Genomic DNA, 27,221 nt, shown 5'->3' on the forward strand with positions numbered 1-27,221 from the left:
TACAGATGCTCGAGATGCATTTGCTTCTGCGAAAGAAAACATAGCGAACATTCCAATCCCAAAAGTTACTGCGATAAGTCAACAGGATGATGCTACTGTCAATGACATCGTTGAGCTTGATTTAACAAAACCATGATGATATTGTAAAACTTAGCACGCAGCTATCTCTGCGCAATTATTATTAAAATTTTCATATTTTCATAACTATTTGCAAGTACTTTTATTTATATAGCGCTTTTTATCATAATATTCATAACACGGACTTGTCCTTTGCAATTTCCAACTTTTATTATTGTGCACATAATAAGTATGTACTTTTGCGAAACAATCTGTATGCGTGTATATTTATACGTTATGAATCTTCTAAGTCCGCCAAAGCGATCCTTAGGCAATCAATTAGCATTGCGAAGCATCTAAGTATTGGCAAAATCAAACACTTAGGGTTTTAAATTCCTTTCGCAATAGTTATTTTCTGCAAAAGTGGGCAATTTCATCACTTTGCTATTTAAACATCGCGAAACACCTCATCATTATGAAACAAAATACAAAACATTTCATAAATTTTTGGTATTTCACAAACAAACTCTTTGCATATTCTTACAAGTGTCAACTTTTGAAATTCCTACAAGTGTGATCAAGACTTGCAAAAATTAAAAATAAAAACACATAAAAAAATATCAAGTATAGGCCTTGCAACAAATTGTACACTTTATGCATATGCATTTTGGCCTTCGTATTATTTTCACAGAATTACACATAATATCGCTTTAATAAAGCGGCATGCCACGCATTAGGAAAAGTTCGCCCTTCCACATCCGCGAGCTTATACGAACCTGCTGCATTAATTGCCACAACTTGATAAGGACCCTCCCAGTTAGGTCCTAATTTGCCAAGTTTTTCTGCTCTACTTGCATCATTATTTCGCAGTACCCACTCGCCTACATCAAAAGATAGAGCACACACTCTTTTGTTATAATATTTGGCAATTTGTTGTTTATTATTTGCCTCTCTAATCGTTGCCATTAACCTTCGCTCTTCGATGAAATTCAGATTTTCACCTAATGCATCATTATTTACTTCTTCTTCAAAATTAGCGACTCTATGCGCTGGCACAAGAATTTCAGCAGGTATTACTGCCTCAGAGCCATATACCAAACTAAAAGGTGTTTTCCCCGTGCTTTTCTTGAAAGTTGTGCTATGTGCCCACAAAACATTGGGTAATTCATTGTAACGACCCAAACCAATAATCAACCGATTACGCGAAACAAATTTTTTTTTTAATAACAGGGGAGTGCGCCACGCGCACCACTACAGGGTGCGCAGCGCGCACAGGCCCCAATTCAGTTCTGTCCAAATTTGCAAATTTTCAAATAAAGATCTCCCACTTCCCGACATAATTAGACGAAACGCTTTTCACAACATGTTCTAATATGAAAAACTCATCGATTCAAACATAAAATGAGTTTTACAAAATGGGGCCCACATTGGCCGTTTTACGAGTTTCGTACAAATCATGAGTTTCGACCACATTGGTTTAATTTACAAACGACACTAAGAGCATGGTGTTTGGGGGTTAAACTACTCAAATCTCGGTCAAACTCCAAAAGCTATCACATCCCAAAAGCATCCCCTATCAAACAAGCGGGATCTCTAATCCAATCGCACGCCCTTACCCTTGTCAACGCCCGAGCCTTTAAAAAGGTAAACAACGAGAGGGTAAGCAAAGCTTAGTGAATGCAATAATTATACATATACATATATAACTTACTTACTTGCAAACACTTACAACAAAACCGCATACATACTAGCAACATACTTAGCATACCTTTATAAAGTATAACGCTAAAATCCTCGATAACATAAGGTAGTATACAATATCATATAACGCAAACAACACAATATGTTACAACACAATACATACGCATTGATGTTCACAACATCCATTAGTATTCAAATCCCAAGGCTAGCCAAACGAATGGTATCGTCAACATCGAACTTAATTCCCATTCGTCCTAATAAATGTGGTATCGTCAACATCGAACTTAAACCCACATATGAGGTATCGTCAACATCGAACTTAAACCCTCATCAAACAAACGTCACTACAATAGTGGTATGGCTTCGTCAACATCGAACTTTAAATCCATACTTGAGGTATCGTCAACATCGAACTTTAAACCTCAACTAACAATCAAACAATATACTCTAGGATATGGTATCTGAAATGTCCCGTTCTTATTGATTAAAAACGTTCCATATTAATTGATTTCGTTGCGAGGTTTTGACCTCTATATGAGACGTTTTTCAAAGACTGCATTCATTTTAAAACAAACCATAACCTTTATTTCATCAATAAAGGTTTAAAAAGCTTTACGTAGATTATCAAATAATGATAATCTAAAATATCCTGTTTACACACGACCATTACATAATGGTTTACAATACAAATATGTTACAACAAAATAAGTTTCTTGAATGCAGTTTTTACACAATATCATACAAGCATGGACTCCAAATCTCGTCCTTATTTAAGTATGCGACAGCGGAAGCTCTTAATAATCACCTGAGAATAAACATGCTTAAAACGTCAACAAAAATGTTGGTGAGTTATAGGTTTAACCTATATATATCAAATCGTAACAATAGACCACAAGATTTCATATTTCAATACACATCCCATACATAGAGATAAAAATCATTCATATGGTGGACACCTGGTAACCGACATTAACAAGATGCATATATAAGAATATCCCCATCATTCCGGGACACCCTTCGGATATGATATAAATTTCGAAGTACTAAAGCATCCGGTACTTTGGATGGGGTTTGTTAGGCCCAATAGATCTATCTTTAGGATTCGCGTCAATTAGGGTGTCTGTTCCCTAATTCTTAGATTACCAGACTTAATAAAAAGGGGCATATTCGATTTCGATAATTCAACCATAGAATGTAGTTTCACGTACTTGTGTCTATTTTGTAAATCATTTATAAAACCTGCATGTATTCTCATCCCAAAAATATTAGATTTTAAAAGTGGGACTATAACTCACTTTCACAGATTTTTACTTCGTCGGGAAGTAAGACTTGGCCACTGGTTGATTCACGAACCTATAACAATATATACATATATATCAAAGTATGTTCAAAATATATTTACAACACTTTTAATATATTTTGATGTTTTAAGTTTATTAAGTCAGCTGTCCTCGTTAGTAACCTACAACTAGTTGTCCACAGTTAGATGTACAGAAATAAATCGATAAATATTATCTTGAATCAATCCACGACCCAGTGTATACGTATCTCAGTATTGATTACAACTCAAACTATATATATTTTGGAATCAACCTCAACCCTGTATAGCTAACTCCAACATTCACATATAGAGTGTCTATGGTTGTTCCGAAATATATATAGATGTGTCGACATGATAGGTCGAAACATTGTATACGTGTCTATGGTATCTCCAGATTACATAATATACAATACAAGTTGATTAAGTTATGGTAGGAATAGATTTGTTACCAATTTTCACGTAGCTAAAATGAGAAAAATTATCCAATCTTGTTTTACCCATAACTTCTTCATTTTAAATCCGTTTTGAGTGAATCAAATTGCTATGGTTTCATATTGAACTCTATTTTATGAATCTAAATAGAAAAAGTATAGGTTTATAGCCGAAAAATAAGTTACAAGTCGTTTTTGTAAAGGTAGTCATTTCAGTCGAAAGAACGACGTCTAGATGACCATTTTAGAAAACATACTTCCACTTTGAGTTTAACCATAATTTTTGGATATAGTTTCATGTTCATAATAAAAATAATTTTCTCAGAATAACAACTTTTAAATCAAAGTTTATCATAGTTTTTAATTAACTAACCCAAAACAGCCCGTGGTGTTACTACGACGGCGTAAATCCGGTTTTACGGTGTTTTTCGTGTTTCCAGGTTTTAAATCATTAAGTTAGTATATCATATAGATATAGAACATGTGTTTAGTTGATTTTAAAAGTCAAGTTAGAAGGATTAACTTTTGTTTGCGAACAAGTTTAGAATTAACTAAACTATGTTCTAGTGATTACAAGTTTAAACCTTCGAATAAGATAGCTTTATATGTATGAATCGAATGATGTTATGAACATCATTACTACCTTAAGTTCCTTGGATAAACCTACTGGAAAAGAGAAAAATGGATCTAGCTTCAACGGATCCTTGGATGGCTCGAAGTTCTTGAAGCAGAATCATGACACGAAAACAAGTTCAAGTAAGATCATCACTTGAAATAAGATTGTTATAGTTATAGAAATTGAACCAAAGTTTGAATATGATTATTACCTTGTATTAGAATGATAACCTACTGTAAGAAACAAAGATTTCTTGAGGTTGGATGATCACCTTACAAGATTGGAAGTAAGCTAGCAAACTTGAAAGTATTCTTGATTTTATGTAACTAGAACTTGTAGAATATATGAAGAACACTTAGAACTTGAAGATAGAACTTGAGAGAGATCAATTAGATGAAGAAAATTGAAGAATGAAAGTGTTTGTAGGTGTTTTTGGTCGTTGGTGTATGGATTAGATATAAAGGATATGTAATTTTGTTTTCATGTAAATAAGTCATGAATGATTACTCATATTTTTGTAATTTTATGAGATATTTCATGCTAGTTGCCAAATGATGGTTCCCACATATGTTAGGTGACTCACATGGGCTGCTAAGAGCTGATCATTGGAGTGTATATACCAATAGTACATACATCTAAAAGCTGTGTATTGTACGAGTACGAATACGGGTGCATACGAGTAGAATTGTTGATGAAACTGAACGAGGGTGCAATTGTAAGCATTTTTGTTAAGTAGAAGTATTTTGATAAGTGCATTGAAGTCTTTCAAAAGTGTATAAATACATATTAAAACACTCCATGTATATACATTTTAACTGAGTCGTTAAGTCATCGTTAGTCGTTACATGTAATTGTTGTTTTTAAACCTTTAGGTTAACGATCTTGTTAAATGTTGTTAACCCAATGTTTATAATATCAAATGAGATTTTAAATTATTATATTATAATGATATTATCATGTATGAATATCTCTTAATATGATATATATACATTAAATGTCTTTACAACGATAATCGTTACATATATGTCTCGTTTAAAAATCATTAAGTTAGTAGTCTTGTTTTTACATATGTAGTTCATTGTTAATATACTTAATGATATGTTTACTTATCATAGTATCATGTTAACTATATATATATCCATATATATATGTCATCATATAGTTTTTACAAGTTTTAACGTTCGTGAATCACCGGTCAAGTTGGGTGGTCAATTGTCTATATGAAACATATTTCAATTAATCAAGTCTTAACAAGTTTGATTGCTTAACATGTTGGAAACATTTAATCATGTAAATATCAATCTCAATTAATATATATAAACATGGAAAAGTTCGGGTCACTACAGTACCTACCCGTTAAATAAATTTCGTCCCGAAATTTTAAGCTGTTGAAGGTGTTGACGAATCTTCTGGAAATAGATGCGGGTATTTCTTCTTCATCTGATCTTCACACTCCCAGGTGAACTCGGGTCCTCTACGAGAATTCCATCGAACCTTAACAATTGGTATCTTGTTTTGCTTAAGTCTTTTAACCTCACGATCCATTATTTCGACGGGTTCTTCGATGAATTGGAGTTTTTCGTTGATTTGGATTTCATCTAACGGAATAGTGAGATCTTCTTTAGCAAAACATTTCTTCAAATTCGAGACGTGGAAAGTGTTATGTACAGCCGCGAGTTGTTGAGGTAACTCAAGTCGGTAAGCTACTGGTCCGACACGATCAATAATCTTGAATGGTCCAATATACCTTGGATTTAATTTCCCTCGTTTACCAAATCGAACAACGCCTTTCCAAGGTGCAACTTTAAGCATGACCATCTCTCCAATTTCAAATTCTATATCTTTTCTTTTAATGTCAGCGTAGCTCTTTTGTCGACTTTGGGCGGTTTTCAACCGTTGTTGAATTTGGATGATCTTCTCGGTAGTTTCTTGTATAATCTCCGGACCCGTAATCTGTCTATCCCCCACTTCACTCCAACAAATCGGAGACCTGCACTTTCTACAATATAGTGCTTCAAACGGCGCCATCTCAATGCTTGAATGGTAGCTGTTGTTGTACGAAAATTCTGCTAACGGTAGATGTCGATCCCAACTGTTTCCGAAATCAATAACACATGCTCGTAGCATGTCTTCAAGCGTTTGTATCGTCCTTTCGCTCTGCCCATCAGTTTGTGGATGATAGGCAGTACTCATGTCTAGACGAGTTCCTAATGCTTGCTGTAATGTCTGCCAGAATCTTGAAATAAATCTGCCATCCCTATCAGAGATAATAGAGATTGGTATTCCATGTCTGGAGACGACTTCCTTCAAATACAGTCGTGCTAACTTCTCCATCTTGTCATCTTCTCTTATTGGCAGGAAGTGTGCTGATTTGGTGAGACGATCAACTATTACCCAAATAGTATCAAAACCACTTGCAGTCCTTGGCAATTTAGTGATGAAATCCATGGTAATGTTTTCCCATTTCCATTCCGGGATTTCGGGTTGTTGAAGTAGACCTGACGGTTTCTGATGCTCAGCTTTGACCTTAGAACACGTCAAACATTCTCCTACGTATTTAGCAACATCGGCTTTCATACCCGGCCACCAAAAATGTTTCTTGAGATCCTTGTACATCTTTCCCGTTCCAGGATGTATTGAGTATCTGGTTTTATGAGCTTCTCTAAGTACCATTTCTCTCATATCTCCAAATTTTGGTACCCAAATCCTTTCAGCCCTATACCGGGTTCCGTCTTCCCGAATATTAAGATGCTTCTCTGATCCTTTGGGTATTTCATCCTTTAAATTTCCCTCTTTTAAAACTCCTTGTTGCGCCTCCTTTATTTGAGTAGTAAGGTTATTATGAATCATTATATTCATAGATTTTACTCGAATGGGTTCTCTGTCCTTCCTGCTCAAGACATCGGCTACCACATTTGCCTTCCCCGGGTGGTAACGAATCTCAAAGTCGTAATCATTCAATAATTCAATCCACCTACGCTGCCTCATATTCAGTTGTTTCTGATTAAATATGTGTTGAAGACTTTTGTGGTCGGTATATATAATACTTTTGACCCCATATAAGTAGTGCCTCCAAGTCTTTAATGCAAAAACAACCGCGCCTAATTCCAAATCATGCGTCGCATAATTTTGTTCGTGAATCTTCAATTGTCTAGACGCATAAGCAATCACCTTCGTTCGTTGCATTAATACACAACCGAGACCTTGCTTTGATGCGTCACAATAAATCACAAAATCATCATTCCCTTCAGGCAATGACAATATAGGTGCCGTAGTTAGCTTTTTCTTCAATAACTGAAACGCTTTCTCTTGTTCATCATTCCATTCAAATTTCTTCCCTTTATGCGTTAATGCAGTCAAGGGTTTTGCTATTCTGGAAAAGTCTTGGATGAACCTTCTGTAGTAACCAGCTAGTCCCAAAAACTGGCGTATGTGTTTTGGAGTTTTCGGGGTTTCCCACTTTTCAACAGTTTCTATCTTTGCTGGATCCACCTTAATACCTTCTTTGTTCACTATGTGACCGAGGAATTGAACTTCTTCCAACCAAAATGCACACTTTGAAAACTTAGCGTACAATTCTTCCTTCCTCAATACTTCTAACACCTTTCTCAAATGTTCACCGTGTTCTTGGTCATTCTTTGAGTAAATAAGTATGTCATCAATGAAAACAATGACAAACTTGTCAAGGTATGGTCCACACACTCGGTTCATAAGGTCCATGAACACAGCTGGTGCATTAGTTAAACCAAACGGCATGACCATAAACTCGTAATGACCGTAACGTGTTCTGAAAGCAGTCTTTGGAAAATCATCTTCTTTCACCCGCATTTGATGATACCCGGAACGTAAGTCAATCTTTGAATAAACAGACGAGCCTTGTAGTTGATCAAATAAGTCGTCGATTCTCGATAGTGGGTAGCGGTTCTTGATGGTAAGTTTGTTCAACTCTCGGTAGTCGATACACAACCTGAATGTACCATCTTTCTTCTTGACAAACAAAACAGGAGCTCCCCATGGTGATGTGCTTGGTCGAATGAAACCACGCTCTAAAAGTTCTTGTATTTGGCTTTGCAGTTCTTTCATCTCGCTGGGTGCGAGTCTGTAAGGAGCACGAGCTATTGGTGCAGCTCCTGGTACAAGATCTATTTGAAATTCAACGGATCGATGTGGGGGTAATCCCGGTAATTCTTTCGGAAATACATCGGGAAATTCTTTTGTGACGGGAACATCATTGATGCTCTTTTCTTCAGTTTGTACTTTCTCGACGTGTGCTAGAACAGCATAGCAACCTTTTCTTATTAGTTTTTGTGCCTTCAAATTACTAATAAGATGTAGCTTCGTGTTGCCCTTTTCTCCGTACACCATTAAGGGTTTTCCTTTTTCTCGTATAATGCGAATTGCATTTTTGTAACAAACGATCTCTGCTTTCACTTCTTTCAACCAGTCCATACCGATTATCACATCAAAACTCCCTAACTCTACTGGTATCAAGTCAATCTTAAATGTTTCGCTAACCAGTTTAATTTCTCGATTCCGACATATATTATCTGCTGAAATTAATTTACCATTTGCTAATTCGAGTAAAAATTTACTATCCAAAGGCGTCAATGGACAACTTAATTTAGCACAAAAATCTCTACTCATATAGCTTCTATCCGCACCCGAATCAAATAAAACGTAAGCAGATTTATTGTCAATAAGAAACGTACCCGTAACAAGCTCCGGGTCTTCCTGTGCCTCTGCCGCATTAATATTGAAAACTCTTCCGCGGCCTTGTCCATTCGTGTTCTCTTGGTTCGGGCAATTTCTAATAATGTGGCCCGGTTTTCCACATTTATAACAAACTACATTGGCATAACTTGCTCCGACACTACTTGCCCCGCCATTACTCGTTCCGACACCATTTGTTCCTTTCGTTCTATTAACCCCTGGTCCGTAGACCTCACACTTCGCTGCGCTATGACCATTTCTTTTACACTTGTTGCAAAATTTGGTGCAGAACCCCGAGTGATACTTTTCACACCTTTGGCATAGCTGCTTCTGATTGTTGTTGTTGTTGCGGTTATTATTGTTATTGGGATGATTGTTGTAGTTGCTGCTGCTGTTGTTGTTGTTGTTGTTGTTGTTGGGCCGTTTGTTGTAGTTGCGATTGATGTTACGATTGCTGGGATAATTGTTGCGATTATTGTTGTAATTGCTGTTGTTGTTGTATTGGTGATTCTTATCACCGTTTTCCTCCCACTTTCTTTTGACTTGCTTCACATTGGTCTCTTCAGCAGTCTGTTCTTTAATTCTTTCTTCAATCTGGTTCACTAGTTTGTGAGCCATTCTACATGCCTGTTGTATGGAGGCGGGCTCGTGTGAACTTATATCTTCTTGGATTCTTTCCGGTAATCCTTTCACAAACGCGTCAATCTTCTCTTCCTCATCTTCGAATGCTCCCGGACACAATAGGCACAATTCTGTGAATCGTCTTTCGTACGTGGTAATATCAAATCCTTGGGTTCGTAACCCTCTAAGTTCTGTCTTGAGCTTATTGACCTTGGTTATGGGACGGTACTTCTCGTTCATCAAGTGCTTGAATGCTGACCACGGTAGTGCGTACGCATCGTCTTGTCCCACTTGCTCTAGATAGGTATTCCACCATGTTAACGCAGAACCTGTGAAGGTATGCGTAGCGTACTTCACTTTGTCCTCTTCAGTACACTTACTTATGGCAAACACCGATTCGACCTTCTCGGTCCACCGTTTCAATCCGATCGGTCCTTCGGTTCCATCAAATTCCAAAGGTTTGCAGGCAGTGAATTCTTTGTAGGTGCATCCTACACGATTTCCTGTACTGCTAGATCCAAGGTTATTGTTGGTATGTAGCGCAGCCTGTACTGCGGCTATGTTTGAAGCTAGAAAAGTACGGAATTCCTCTTCATTCATATTCACGGTGTGTCGAGTAGTCGGTGCCATTTCCTTTAAAATAGTCAAATGGAACAAGTTAATCATACAGAATATTAAGAGTAGTAAATAGTATTTCGTAGCATAATATGAACTCATTTATAAAAGCTTTTTCTTCATATTAGCGTTTTATAAGTTTAAATTCGGGTAGTACCTACCCGTTAAGTTCATACTTAGTTGCTAATATACAATTCAACTACTACAATTCTATATGAAAAATTGATTATAATAATATTTCGCGTTCAAACTTTTACACAATATTTTACAAACTTACAATACCGCTTATTTTACATATAGCATGAAATATAGCACACAATAAATTTGATACAAGATGGTTGTGAAGATAATTCTAGCTAGTACACAAGTCGTTCAGCAAAGGCAATAAAGACACGTAATTCATACGTCCAGAAACAAGTCATGCATTCTGGTTTTACTAGGATTACTTCCCATCCTTGGTCTTGTGGAACATAACCGTTATGGCCGTTGATAAGACAGCGTGTTGTAACGTCGTCAAAGGGACGAGGGTTACGTAATGTCCAACAGTCCCGTAACAATCTAAAAACCACATTTCTTACCCCAATTACCGACTCCGTCACTTGTGGGAACGTTTTGTTTAATAGTTGTAGGCCGATGTTCTTATTCTCACTTTGGTGAGAAGCGAACATTACTAATCCGTAATCATACCATGCTTCTTTATGTTGCATGTTAGCCGCTTTTTCTAAATCACGAAGTCCAATATTCGGATATATTGAGTCAAAATAATTTCTTAACCCATTGCGTAAAATAGCATTTGGGTTCCCCGCAATATATGCGTCAAAGTAAACACATCGTAACTTATGGATTTCCCAATGTGATATCCCCCATCTTTCGAACGAAAGCCTTTTATAAACCAAGGCATTCTTGGAACGTTCTTCGAATGTCTTACAAACTGATCTCGCCTTAAATAGTTGTGCCGAAGAATTCTGACCGACTCTAGACAAGATTTCATCAATCATGTCTCCGGGTAGGTCTCTTAAAATATTGGGTTGTCTATCCATTTTGTGTTTTTATACTGTAAAATAGACAAGATTTAGATTCATAAAAAAATACTTATTAATACAAGCAATTTTTACATATATCATAAAGCATAAGCACACTATATAACTTATATTACACCACACGAATACAACTATCTTATTCCGACTCGCTTGTTTCTTCTTCTTCGGTTTTGGTTCGTTTTGCCAAGTTTCCAGGGATATATGATGTTCCCCTAATACGAGCCGTCGTTATCCACATTGGTTTAGAAAAACCTGGTGGTTTAGAGGTTCCCGGGTCATTGTTGCAACTTAAGGACTTCGGGGGTTGACGATACATATAAAGTTCATCGGGGTTGGAATTAGATTTTTCTATTTTTATGCTCTTTCCCTTATTATTTTCTTTTGCCTTTTTAAATTCAGTTGGGGTAATTTCTATAACATCATCGGAATTCTCGTCGGAATCCGATTCATCGGAGAATTGGTAATCCTCCCAATATTTTGCTTCCTTGGCGGAAACACCATTGACCATAATTAACCTTGGTCGGTTGGTTGAGGATTTTCTTTTACTTAATCGTTTTATTATTTCCCCCACCGGTTCTATTTCTTCATCCGGTTCCGATTCTTCTTCCGGTTCCAATTCTTCTTCCGGTTCCGACTCTTCTTCCGGTTCCTCTTCGGGAACTTGTGAATCAGTCCACGAATCATTCCAATTTACATTTGACTCTTCATTATTATTAGGTGAGTCAATGGGACTTGTTCTAGAGGGAGACATCTATCACATAATATCAAACGTGTTAAGAGATTAATATATCACATAATATTCACATGTTAAAAATATATAGTTTCCAACAAAATTTGTTAAGCAATCATTTTTCAAGTAAACACAGTCGAAGTCCAGACTCACTAATGCATCCTAACAAACTAGATAAGACACACTAATGCAAAATTCTGGTTCTCTAAGACCAACGCTCGGATACCAACTGAAATGTCCCGTTCTTATTGATTAAAAACGTTCCATATTAATTGATTTCGTTGCGAGGTTTTGACCTCTATATGAGACGTTTTTCAAAGACTGCATTCATTTTAAAACAAACCATAACCTTTATTTCATCAATAAAGGTTTAAAAAGCTTTACGTAGATTATCAAATAATGATAATCTAAAATATCCTGTTTACACACGACCATTACATAATGGTTTACAATACAAATATGTTACAACAAAATAAGTTTCTTGAATGCAGTTTTTACACAATATCATACAAGCATGGACTCCAAATCTCGTACTTATTTAAGTATGCGACAGCGGAAGCTCTTAATAATCACCTGAGAATAAACATGCTTAAAACGTCAACAAAAATGTTGGTGAGTTATAGGTTTAACCTATATATATCAAATCGTAACAATAGACCACAAGATTTCATATTTCAATACACATCCCATACATAGAGATAAAAATCATTCATATGGTGGACACCTGGTAACCGACATTAACAAGATGCATATATAAGAATATCCCCATCATTCCGGGACACCCTTCGGATATGATATAAATTTCGAAGTACTAAAGCATCCGGTACTTTGGATGGGGTTTGTTAGGCCCAATAGATCTATCTTTAGGATTCGCGTCAATTAGGGTGTCTGTTTCCTAATTCTTAGATTACCAGACTTAATAAAAAGGGGCATATTCGATTTTGATAATTCAACCATAGAATGTAGTTTCACGTACTTGTGTCTATTTTGTAAATCATTTATAAAACCTGCATGTATTCTCATCCCAAAAATATTAGATTTTAAAAGTGGGACTATAACTCACTTTCACAGATTTTTACTTCGTCGGGAAGTAAGACTTGGCCACTGGTTGATTCACGAACCTATAACAATATATACATATATATCAAAGTATGTTCAAAATATATTTACAACACTTTTAATATATTTTGATGTTTTAAGTTTATTAAGTCAGCTGTCCTCGTTAGTAACCTACAACTAGTTGTCCACAGTTAGATGTACAGAAATAAATCGATAAATATTATCTTGAATCAATCCACGACCCAGTGTATACGTATCTCAGTATTGATTACAACTCAAACTATATATATTTTGGAATCAACCTCAACCCTGTATAGCTAACTCCAACATTCACATATAGAGTGTCTATGGTTGTTCCGAAATATATATAGATGTGTCGACATGATAGGTCGAAACATTGTATACGTGTCTATGGTATCTCCAGATTACATAATATACAATACAAGTTGATTAAGTTATGGTAGGAATAGATTTGTTACCAATTTTCACGTAGCTAAAATGAGAAAAATTATCCAATCTTGTTTTACCCATAACTTCTTCATTTTAAATCCGTTTTGAGTGAATCAAATTGATATGGTTTCATATTGAACTCTATTTTATGAATCTAAATAGAAAAAGTATAGGTTTATAGTCAAAAAAATAAGTTACAAGTCGTTTTTGTAAAGGTAGTCATTTCAGTCGAAAGAACGACGTCTAGATGACCATTTTAGAAAACATACTTCCACTTTGAGTTTAACCATAATTTTTGGATATAGTTTCATGTTCATAATAAAAATCATTTTCTCAGAATAACAACTTTTAAATCAAAGTTTATCATAGTTTTTAATTAACTAACCCAAAACAGCCCGTGGTGTTACTACGACGGCGTAAATCCGGTTTTACGGTGTTTTTCGTATTTCCAGGTTTTAAATCATTAAGTAAGCATATCATATAGATATAGAACATGTGTTTAGTTGATTTTAAAAGTCAAGTTAGAAGGATTAACTTTTGTTTGCGAACAAGTTTAGAATTAACTAAACTATGTTCTAGTGATTACAAGTTTAAACCTTCGAATAAGATAGCTTTATATGTATGAATCGAATGATGTTATGAACATCATTACTACCTTAAGTTCCTTGGATAAACCTACTGGAAAAGAGAAAAATGGATCTAGCTTCAACGGATCCTTGGATGGCTCGAAGTTCTTGAAGCAGAATCATGACACGAAAACAAGTTCAAGTAAGATCATCACTTGAAATAAGATTGTTATAGTTATAGAAATTGAACCAAAGTTTGAATATGATTATTACCTTGTATTAGAATGATAACCTACTGTAAGAAACAAAGATTTCTTGAGGTTGGATGATCACCTTACAAGATTGGAAGTGAGCTAGCAAACTTGAAAGTATTCTTGATTTTATGTAACTAGAACTTGTAGAATATATGAAGAACACTTAGAACTTGAAGATAGAACTTGAGAGAGATCAATTAGATGAAGAAAATTGAAGAATGAAAGTGTTTGTAGGTGTTTTTGGTCGTTGGTGTATGGATTAGATATAAAGGATATGTAATTTTGTTTTCATGTAAATAAGTCATGAATGATTACTCATATTTTTGTAATTTTATGAGATATTTCATGCTAGTTGCCAAATGATGGTTCCCACATGTGTTAGGTGACTCACATGGGCTGCTAAGAGCTGATCATTGGAGTGTATATACCAATAGTACATACATCTAAAAGTTGTGTATTGTACGAGTACGAATACGGGTGCATACGAGTAGAATTGTTGATGAAATTGAACGAGGATGCAATTGTAAGCATTTTTGTTAAGTAGAAGTATTTTGATAAGTGTATTGAAGTCTTTCAAAAGTGTATAAATACATATTAAAACACTCCATGTATATACATTTTAACTGAGTCGTTAAGTCATTGTTAGTCGTTACATGTAAGTGTTGTTTTTAAACCTTTAGGTTAACGATCTTGTTAAATGTTGTTAACCCAATGTTTATAATATCAAATGAGATTTTAAATTATTATATTATAATGATATTATCATGTATGAATATCTCTTAATATGATATATATATACATTAAATGTCTTTACAACGATAATCGTTACATATATGTCTCGTTTAAAAATCATTAAGTTAGTAGTCTTGTTTTTACATATGTAGTTCATTGTTAATATACTTAATGATATGTTTACTTATCATAGTATCATGTTAACTATATATATATCCATATATATATGTCATCATATAGTTTTTACAAGTTTTAACGTTCGTGAATCACCGGTCAACTTGGGTGGTCAATTGTCTATATGAAACATATTTCAATTAATCAAGTCTTAACAAGTTTGATTGCTTAACATGTTGGAAACATTTAATCATGTAAATATCAATCTCAATTAATATATATAAACATGGAAAAGTTCGGGTCACTACAGTATCGTCAACATCGAACTTTAACCCATACCTCACAAGCAAATAAATCATATACATACATATATAATTATTCCACTCACCTCAACGATTTGGTGATGATTTTATACTTCCGAATGTTTCAAAGCCGAGTACCTAATACAATAAGTACTCAATCAACAAACAAACTTGTTGGGCTAAATACCAACACTTCACTCAAGTGCATTAAATGACTTAATATGCATTAAAAGCCCCATTTTCACCAAAACCACCCCTTAAGGGTCAAGACCATCGTCAATCACTTAAAAGCTAGTGATTAAGGTCTATCAACACTAAATAACACACGATTAGGATATTTCATACCCATCTTTCCCGACTAGGACAATCATTAGTCCTTTGACCAATTTAAAGTCAACACACCCATTTCGGGTCATCCACTAACCCAACTAACACCCATTTACTAATTTACTAGGTGTGCTAGTGATTAACTAACCAATTAGGACTCATAAACATCAATTAACACTTTGAAACCCTAGGTTAGTTACCATTGAGTCTTAACGACTCGATCTTACCCAAGAACACCCAAAATCCTCACATATGGGTTTTATGTTCATCATTAATCCAAACCCTAACCCTTAAACCAATTAAAACAAGGAAATAAATATTAGAGCTTACCACCACAATCACAACGTAGCTAGTGATGAGATGAACAACTTTAATGCACGTGATTTGACCCGAAAGCAACTTCTTCCTCTTGGATTTAAGCTTTCTCTCACTTAATGGGTTTCTCACTCTAGAATTGAATGGGAGAGATGATAAGGTTGGTGGAGTGTTGAATATGCCTTCAACCACCATCCAAATTGGCCTTTACAGCCCTAACTCGTCCCCATGTGAAAATACAAGATTACCCCTCATTTAGTCTTTTAAACAAAAGCTAAAATTCGTCAACAGTAGCAGTGCGCGGCGCGCACCCCTACATGTGCGCGGCGCGTACAAAGAGCTGGGCAGAATCTGACTTTGGTTGAATTCCACAAAAGTGCCCATACCTTAAGTAACTTATTTACACTGCTGTACAAAACTGATTAGGGTCTTACAACTCTCCCCCACTTGAATCGGAGCGCGTCCTCGCGATCCAAGCTGCATGACAAGAGGGAAGATAAACTAACACGAATTCTTCGGGCTCCCAAGTAAACTCGGAACCTTTACTATGATGCCATTGAACTTTAAAAGTTCCTACTTCCTTATTTCTCAACCTTCTGACCTTCTCATCGAGTATGGCAATCGGCTCCTCAATATACTCTAACTTATTGTTTAGCTCAATCTCATCTAATGGCACCCAAGAAGAATCATCCGCAAGACACTTACGGAGATGGGAAACGTGAAATGTATTATGGATCCCCGCAAGCTCTTTGGGTAATTCCAAATGATACGCGACTTCACCAACACGAGCTAAAACCTTGAATGGCCCAATAAACCGAGGAGCTAACATTTCTCGTTTTCTAAACCGAATAATACCTTTCCATGGTGAAACCTTAAGCATCACCATGTCACCTTCTTGAAATTCGATCATTCGTCTACCCTTGTCGGCATACGACTTTTGTCTATCTTGCACCTTTTTCAAATGATCTCGAATCATATCAACCTTACTATTCGTTTCTAAGACCAAATCGGTACTCTCGATTTCTCTTTGACCAATTTTACCCCAACAAATTGGAGTTCGGCACCTCCGCCCATAAAGCATCTCGTAAGGTGGCATCCCGATACTAGTATGATAACTATTATTGTACGAGAATTCCACCGAAGGTAAGTGCTCGTCCCAACGACCACCGAAATCAATAATACACGCCCATAACAAATCCTCTAATATTTGATTCGTACGTTCGGTTTGACCGTCCGTTTGAGGATGATACGCCGTGCTCAATTTTAATTGTGTACCCATATCATCATGAAACTTTTCCCAAAACTGGGATGTAAAACGGGTATCTCGATCTGAAATAATAGATATAGGAACCCCATGTTGAGCGACTACCTCCTTGATAAACAATTTAGCCAAGGCCTCCGACGATATCACTTCCCGAATGGGAAGAAACAAAGCACTTTTCGTCAAACGATCAACTATCACCCAAATCGAATCAAATTGGGTTCTCGCCGTCTTAGGTAACTTTGTGATAAAATCCATGGTAATGTGCTCCCATTTCCATTTCGGAATTTCTAACGGTTGCAATTTACCATACGACTTTTGGTGCTCGGCTTTAACTTGCAAACACGTGACACATTTCTCAACATACTTAACAACATCACGCTTCATGCCCGGCCACCAATACTCCTTCCTTAAATCAAGATACATTTTCGTCGCGCCCGGATGAATAGAATACTTTGACTTATGTGCTTTATCAAGTAGCACTCGTCGATAATCCCCCATCTTAGGCACCCACACCCTTCCTTGAAAAGACAACAAACCACGCGAGCCCATAGTAATGAACTCCGATTGCCCCACTATTCATTCCGCATGCTTGTTGTGAACGTAAGCCTCTATTTGAATCACACCAAGTTTGTCAAGAAAATCGTTAGTAATAATCATACGTAACAATCCCAATCGTAACGCCGGATGTTGCCTCTTTCGACTTAACGCATCCGCGACCACATTCGCCTTGCCCGGATGATAAAGTATTTCACAATCATAATCTTTCACCACATCCATCCATCTACTCTGACGATAATTCAAATCTCTTTGATCAAAAAGATGTTTCAAACTCTTGTGATTCGAATAAATCGTACACTTGACACCATACAAGTAATGGCGCCAAATTTTCAACGCATGAACAACCGCCGCCAACTCAAGATCATGAGTCGGATATCTCGTTTCATGTTCCTTTAATTGTCGAGAGGCATAAGCGATGAGTTTACCTCTTTGCATTAGAACACACCCGAGCCCATTTAAAGACGCATCACAATAAACCGTCATGTCTTCTACACCTTCCGGCAATACTAACACCGGAGCTTGACACAACTTCTCTTTTAACAATTGAAAGGCAATTTCTTTCTCGTTCTCCCAATTAAATCTTGCGTTCTTTCTCGTCAATTTCGTCAATGGAGAAGCAATCTTGGAAAAGTCTTGGATAAACCGAAGATAGTAACCGGCCAATCCGAGAAAACTTCAGATTTCCGTAGGCGTAGTCGGTCGTCCCCAACTCTTTACCGTCTCAATCTTCCCCGGATCTACTTGAATACCATTTTTGTTCACAATATGGCCAAGGAATTGAACTTCCCTTAGCCAAAATTCACACTTGGAGAATTTAGCATACAACTTCTCCTTCCGCAACGTCTTTAACACACACCGCAAATGAAGTTCATGTTCCTTCATACTCTTTGAATAGACAAGTATGTCGTCAATGAACACAATTACCGACTTGTCCAACATAGGTTGGCACACTTGGTTCATAAGATCCATGAATGCCGCGTGCATTCGTAAGACCAAAAGGCATAACTACAAACTCAAAATGCCCGTAACGAGTTCGGAAAGCCGTTTTCTCGATATCTTCCTCACGGACCCGCATTTGGTGATAGCCGGACCGTAGGTCGATTTTAGAGAAATACGTTGCACCTTGGAGTTGATCAAACAAATCGTCAATCTGAGGCAATGGATAACGATTCTTGATTGTCACTTTATTTAACTCCCGATAATTGATGCACATCCGCATACTACCATCCTTCTTCTTCACGAATAAAACCGGAGCGCCCCATGGCGAAGCACTCGGTCGAATGAAACCCTTCTCAAGCAACTCTTGTATTTGATTTAACAACTCTTGCATTTCCGTTGGTGCTAAAGGATAAGGAGTTTTAGCAATGGGGGTAGCCCCCGGAACCAACTCAATGCGAAATTCAACTTGTCTTTCTGCCGGAACACCCGGTAACTCATCCGGAAAAAGGTCTTCAAATTCATTCACCACCGGAATTTCACGGATGGATGGTGGCTCATCTCGAGTATCAACAACATGGGTAAGAAAAGCCATGCCACTACTAACAAGGAAACGCCGTGCCCGTGCAAAAGTGCATATCGGCACAAGTCTTCTTCGTTTATCGCCATGAATAATTAACTCTCCCCCACTTGGGGTCTTTACCCAAATAAACTTATCATGTCATGCAATATCGGCTCTATTATGATCGAGCCAATCCATACCAACGACGATATCAAAATCACCCAAAGTCATCGGAATGAGATCGATTTTAAAATTTTCGGCACCAAACACAACATTACAATTTTTACACACATCAACCACTAGCGCCGTCTTGCCATCCGCTATTTCAACTTCTACCGGACGACTTAACTTAACTAGCGGTTTATTTAACTTAGGCACGAATCTTGGAGAAACAAACGATAAATTAGCACTACTATCAAATAGGATTCGTGCTGGATTAGAGTTAACCATGAAAGTACCTGAAACGACTTCTTTCGATTGCTTGGCCTCCTCATTCGTCATCAAATAGTTGCGACCCCTAGCCGTGCCCGCCGCTTTCTCCAACCGTTTAACATGATCGGTGTTCAAGTCGGGGCACTCCGACTTTCGGTGCCCTTCTTTGTTGCAATTAAAACAAGTGAGCTTGTTTGTTGAAGGAGGCTTTGTACAATCCTGAGCCAAATGACCTCGTACCCCACAATTGTAGCAAGTAGGGATAAAGTTCCCGAAACCTCCTTTCTTCACACTATTTACACTTTCGGAACCCTTCTTGTTCTTGTTTTTCTTGTTTGAAAAGTTAGAATGACTAGAACCTTCAAACTTTCTTTTAGAAAGAGTGAAATCACTTCTCCTTGGAACCTCCAGCTCAAAACCCCGAGCCAATTCAAATAACTCTTCAAAAGACTTAGCCGCTCCTCGACTAATCTTACTCTTATACTCATCATTCATGGTATGGTAGAAATCTTTCATTAGCTTGTGATCGTCACCAACATATTCCGGGCAAAAACGAGTCTTTTTCAAGAAGGTAGACTTGAGAGTAACCAAGTCCATTGAACCTTGTTGCAAATTGTGCAACTCGTCCTGGATTCTATCAAGATCGGAAGAAGTTCGGTATTCTTGGAAAAATTCCTTCTTAAACTCCTCCCATGTCAAGCTCATGTATTGCTCTTCGCCATATAATTTGATTTTATCGTCCCACCACAATTTGCCCTCTTCGCGCAACATGCTAGACCCATACATTGTCTTCTTATCGGGAGGACACTCCGCGGTACGGAACGCCCCCTCGATATCGGAAATCCAACAAGTGCTTTTCAATGGATCCCTCACCCCATTAAACATCGGAGGTTGAGTATTCTTCAAATTTTTGTAGTGGAAGTCCCGCCTTCCACCTTTACCATCACCCCCTTCGCCTCGAGGATAAATGTTTCTAGCTTCTAATGCCTCCTCGATCGCGGCATTCATTCGCTCATTTATCATTTCGGTTACTTGCCCATCAACCGACTCTTGGAAAAACTTTCGAACATCATCAAGAAAATCCTTTTTAGCCTTTTAAAGATGGCCTCAACCTTGGCCGTGAGTTCAACGTCGTCACTCGTACTTCCGTCATTGGTGTCGTGTCCATTTCTCATCTTCATTCTATAAAACGAAGTAAATTAAGCAACGAACGAAAGGACTTAACACATATGTATATACATATACACCACACTACCCCATCTTGCTCAACAATCGTCGTACATCGCTTGTTTGACACGATTTGAACCCGTAACAATGGTAGCTAATCATTGTTACGCAATCACGTCGCATTAATTCGCTAGTACAACGTCTATCTCGCTTGATGATTGCTAAACCAACACAAAGTAGTTAGTGCAAGGTTAATTCACATAAACCTAAGCACTAATCAACTCCCGATCTGACCCGTCTCCTATAAGTCCCGCATAAAGCGCATACACAAATAAGTCTAAGTCTAGGCACCTATCTCAAGTTGCCTAAATCCCTTAGACCATGCTCTGATACCACTTGTAACGACCCAAACCAATAACCAACCGATTACGCGAAACAAATTTTTTTATATATAACAGGGGAGTGCGCCACGCGCACCACTACAGGGTGCGCGGCGCGCACATGCCCAAATTCAGTTCTGTCCAAATTTGCAAATTTTCAAATAAAGATCTCCCACTTCCCGACATAATTAGACTATGAAAAACTCATACGATTCAAAAATAAAATGAGTTTTACGAAATGGGGCCAACATTGGCCGTTTTATGAGTTTCGTACAAATCATGAGTTTCGACCACATTAGTTTAATTTCCAAACGACACTAAGAGCATGGTGTTTGGGGGTTAAACAACCCAAATCTCGGTCAAACTCCAAAAGCTATCACATCCCAAAAGCGTCCCCTATCAAACAAGCGGGATCTCTAATCCAATCGCACGCCCTTACCCTTGTCAACGCCCGAGCCTATAAAAAGGTAAACAACGAGAGGGTAAGCAAATCTTAGTGAATGCAATAATTATACATATACATATATAACTTACTTACTTGCAAACACTTACAACAAAACCGCATACATACTAGCAACATACTTAGCATACCTTTACAAAGTATAACGCTAAAATCCTCGATAACATAAGGTAGTATACAATATCATATAACGCAAACAACACAATATGTTACAACACAATACATACGCATTGATGTTCACAACATCCATTAGTATTCAAATCCTAAGGCTAGCTAAACGAATGGTATCGTAAACATCGAACTTAATTCCCATTCGTCCTAATAAATGTGGTATCGTCAACATCGAACTTAAACCCACATATGAGGTATCATCAACATCGAACTTAAACCCTCATCAAACAAACGTCACTACAATAGTGGTATGGCTTCGTCAACATCGAACTTTAAATCCATACTTGAGGTATCATCAACATCGAACTTTAAACCTCAACTAACAATCAAACAATATACTCTAGGATATGGTTTCATCAACATCGAACTTTAACCCATACCCCACAAGCAAATAAATCATATACATACATATATAATTATTCCACTCACCTCAACAATTTGGTGATGATTTTATACTTCCAAATGCTTCAAAGCCGAGTACCTAATATAATAAGTACTCAATCAATAAACAAACTTGTAGGGCTAAATACCAACACTTCACTCAAGTGCATTAAATGACTTAATATGCATTAAATGCCCCATTTTCACCAAAACCGCCCCTTAAGGGTCAAGACCATCGTCAATCACTTAAAAGCTAGTGATTAAGGTCTATCAACACTAACTAACACACGATTAGGATATTTCATACCCATCTTTCTCGACTAGGACAATCATTAGTCCTTTGACCAATTTAAAGTCAACATACCCATTTCGGGTCATCCACTAACCCAACTAACACCCATTTACTAATTTACTAGGTGTGCTAGTGATTTACTAACCAATTAGGACTCATAAACATTAATTAACTCTTTGAAACCCTAGGTTAGTTACCATTGAGTCTTAACGACTCGATCTTACCCAAGAACACCCAAAATCCTCACATATGGGTTTTATGTTCATCATTAATCCAAACCCTAACCCTTAAACCAATTAAAACAAGGAAATCAATATTAGAGCTTACCACCACAATCACAACGTAGCTAGTGATGAGATGAACAACTTTAATGCATGCGATTTGACCCGAAAGCAACTTCTTCCTCTTGGATTTAAGCTTTCTCTCACTTAATGGGTTTCTCACTCTAGAATTGAATGGGAGAGATGATAAGGTTGGTGGAGTATTGAATATGCCTTCAACCACCATCCAAACTGGCCTTTACAGCCCTAACTCGTCCCCATATGAAAAGACAAGATTACCCCTCATTTAGTCTTTTAAACAAAAGCTGGAATTCGTCAACAGTAGCAGTGCGCGGTGTGCACCACTACATGTACGCGGCGCGCACAAAGAGCTGGGCAGAATCTGACTTTGGTTGAATTCCACAAAAGTGCCCATACCTTAAGTAACATATTTACACTGTTGTACAAAACTGATTAGGGTCTTACATTCATCCACCCAACCATTTCGCTTTTCGCATAACCTCTTTTTAATACCGCTTACAATATCGCGGTTGGTTACTTCGCATAAGCCATTAGCCTGTGGATGTGCCACTGATGTAAACTTCTGGATTATATTTAAATCAGTGCACCATGTTTTAAAAAGATCTTTCGCTATTTGAGCACCGTTATCACTAACTAATTCACGCGGAATACCAAATCTGCAAACCATATACTCCCGTACAAAATTTCGCACTTGCACACCAGTGATAGTGCGAACTGCCTTGGCTTCAACCTATTTTGTAAAATAGTCAATTGCCACAATCAGGAATTTGACATTGCCAGGTCTTGCGGGAAATGGCCCTACAATGTCAATAGCCCACTTGTGAAATGGTCATGGCGAATTAACAGGAATCATATCATGCCTTGGCATCTGATTCTGCGGAGCATACCTTTGGCAGCTTTTACAATGCTTAACAATCTTTGCAACATTGCGATATATGGATGGCCAAAAGTAACCCATCCGCATAATTTTTGCCGCAATAGTTTTATAGCCTGAATGCAGTGCACAAGAACCATTATGCACTTCATCAACTATTAGTTCTGCTTCAATTGGGCCAACACATCGCATCATTGGACCACGGTATGATTTGCGATATAAAATATCATTTTGAATGATATACATTGGTGCTCGTTCTCTTACTAAGCGAGCTTCGCGCTTATCACTTGGTAGGATATCACTGCGGATGTATTGCAGGAATGGTTCCATCCAATTTTTCTATTCTTCTACAACAGACGCGACCATTAAGTCATTATCTATTGACTTGCTTGGCAATTCCTCAACCCAAACTTGTTTTTGAAAGTGTGAAAACGTTAGAGAGGCCAACTTACTCAAAGCATCCGCCTTCTTATTTTGACTTCTTGGCACTTGGGCGAGTTCAAAATGCTCGAACCGCTCTGCCAATTCTTTCAATAACTGCAAATATTTCTGCGTTGAAGAATCATTTTCCTCAAAAGAGCCATTAAACAGATTTGCTATTAATTACGAATCTGTAAATGCCCGCAACTTAGTGATATTCATTTTTCGCGCAATATTTAAACCAGCAAGTAACGCTTCATATTCCGCTTCATTATTTGTCACATCAAAACTAAAACGTAACCACATGGTCGTGGGTTCGAGTCCCACGTATGGTGCCAATTGATCAATCCCTAATTAATAAGTTACTTAATTACAGATTGAGTGCAATAAGATTAAGATGGAGGATGAGATGTTTGATGATTATTTTGGGCCCTGATGATCGTCTTTCACTTTAGCTATCAAGTGATCAACCACCCCGACCCGGTCTTGATTGTTAATTAGCATGATTCACCTTGAAAGCAATGTAACGTTCCTTGGGCAAGATCACAAGAGAAAATTACAAAGGTTCAGGCAAATGACAGAGAATCAACAACCTATAAATGAGAGGCCATGCTCTCTATTTATAGTATTCGAAATATCCGCAATCTGCGGATTACTTAACTATCCGCGGAAACTTTAGCGGAATAAACCGCAGTCTTTCATTAATGCGGAAACAGAACCGCTATGCTTATTTTTAGCGAATATTCCATACCCTTTAATTATAGGTCGCGTAACTTCTGCTTTTAGCCTTTAGCAAGTAAAATACACATATACAATGCTATGTATATGATCAGTGTGGATTCAAGAAGCAAAAAGGATGATCATATTATGTTACATCTTAGACCCTAGTGCATATAAGGTTAATTGATTATCTATAACTTCTATTAAATATATAAAATAATGATGTCATCATTTCATAATTTAACTCTTTATTTGGTAAAACTTGTCATTTATAAAAATATAAATAATGTCATTAATTTTAATTAATTTAGAATTAAAATATAATTATTTACTAAAAAATCTATCTATAATATCTAATAATCTCTATAATGATGATACATGAATAAGTATGGAGTATTATTCAAGCTTAGACAAAATTCAAAAATAAAGAGAAAAATCTAAGACTCACATGATAACATTATTAAAATAATTAATTGTATTTAATAATAATATTAATATTTCAATTGTATAATACATGATACATTATGTACAACCTTATGATAAAACACCTAATTTTTAAAATAATTTCAAGAGACATTTGTTATACTAATAATCATTATTAAAAATATAAATATTTCATTTTTAAGCAAACTTTATTATTATAATTATAACTATAATTATTATATTATTATTATTCAAATACAGGTTCTCTTTACGAAATTAATTGCGTTACATATTAATGCGAAATACATGTCTTAATAAAATGTTGTAATGTAAGTTTTTATTATAAAGAAAATAATAATTGTAACAAAAATTGGAAGAGAATTGTGGGAGAATAAATGTAGTTCATTTATCTTGACTAAATTAAGTACATCAATATGCCTGTAAAAATAACGAGAAGTTTCTTAGTCGGAATATGATAATGCTAAAAACGAACATATATTTCATAGCATTATTCCTCAAGAAAGACAAGCTTTTAGTTACAATTGTTCTATTTACAAGTGATATTCGTTTAAATAATAAAAGGTGAAGACAAAAGACAGATTCGACGAATTGAAGACGCAAACGACCAAAAAGCTCAAAAGTACAAAAGACAATCAAAAAGGTTCCAATTATTGATAAGAAACGTCTCGAAATTACAAAAGTAAAAAATTCAAAACGCAAAGTACAAAATATAAAATTGTACGCAAGGACGTTCGAAAATCCGGAACCGGGACCAGAGTCAACTCTCAACGCTCGACGCAACGGACTAAAAATTACAAGTTAACTATGTATATAAATATAATATAATATATAATTAATTATATTAATTATATATATATTATATTTATAAATAAAAACCGTCGGCAGAGAAAGACTCCAAAGTGTGAGCTGGAATTTCAAATTCCGCGACTCGCGGAGTTTGAAGGCCAAAATGGCCGCGAGTCGCGGAGCCCCCAGTTTTGAAACTCCCTATAAAGCAAACCGAAATCTGATCATTTTAATCATCTTTTTCTTCTTCTTCTCATACGTAAAATATATATATATATTTATAATTTATATTTTAATTTTAATTATAATTCTAATAATAAGGGTATGTTAGCGAATATTGTAAGGGTGTAAGTCGAAATTCTGTCCGTGTAACGCTACGCTATTTTTAATCATTGTAAGTTATGTTCAACCTTTTTATATTAATGTCTCGTAGCTAAGTTATTATTATGCTTATTTAAAACGAAGTAATCATGATGTTGGGCTAATTACTAAAATTGGTTAATTGGGCTTTGTACCATAATTGGGGTTTGGACAAAAGAACGACACTTGTGGAAATTAGACTATGGGCTATTAATGGGCTTTATATTTGTTTAACTAAATGAAAGTTTGTTAATGTTAATATAAAGATTTACAATTGGGAGTCCCTATAAATTACCATATACACTCGATCGGACACGATGGGCGGGGTATTTATATGTACGAATAATCGTTCATTTAACCGGACACGGGAATGGATTAATAGCCACTAGAATAATTAAAACAGGGGTGAAATTACATTCAAGGGTAATTGGTGTAATTGCTAACAAAGTAGTAAAACCTTGGTTTACACGCAGTTGATAACCTGGTGTATTCATTAAACAAAGTATTAAAACCTTGTTACAATTCGAATCCCCAATTAGTTGGAATATTTAACTTCGGGTATAAGGATAATTTGACGAGGACACTCGCACTTTATATTTATGACTGATGGACTGTTATGGAAAAAAACCAGACGGAAATATTAAATAATCCAGGACAAAGGACAATTAACCCATGGGCATAAAACTAAAATCAACACGTCAAACATCATGATTACGGAAGTTTAAATAAGCATAATTCTTTTATTTCATAT

At 36.4% G+C, this 27,221-nt stretch overlaps 1 protein-coding gene across 1 annotated transcript; it reads right to left on the minus strand.

The window, feature by feature from the left end:
• Nucleotides 1-750: 750 nt before the first annotated feature.
• On the minus strand, nt 751-23,830 carry LOC139870064 (uncharacterized). The gene is made up of 4 exons (XM_071857916.1): nt 23,711-23,830; nt 23,531-23,596; nt 23,346-23,428; nt 751-1,195 (listed from the first exon to the last, which is right to left on the minus strand). Exons 1-4 carry the CDS (start codon nt 23,828-23,830, stop codon nt 751-753), a joined length of 714 nt encoding a protein of 237 aa, XP_071714017.1.
• Between the last annotated feature and the right edge of the window lie 3,391 nt (nt 23,831-27,221).

Source organism: Rutidosis leptorrhynchoides, chromosome 10, assembly GCF_046630445.1.
Source record: "Rutidosis leptorrhynchoides isolate AG116_Rl617_1_P2 chromosome 10, CSIRO_AGI_Rlap_v1, whole genome shotgun sequence".
NCBI classification, from domain to species: domain Eukaryota; kingdom Viridiplantae; phylum Streptophyta; class Magnoliopsida; order Asterales; family Asteraceae; genus Rutidosis; species Rutidosis leptorrhynchoides.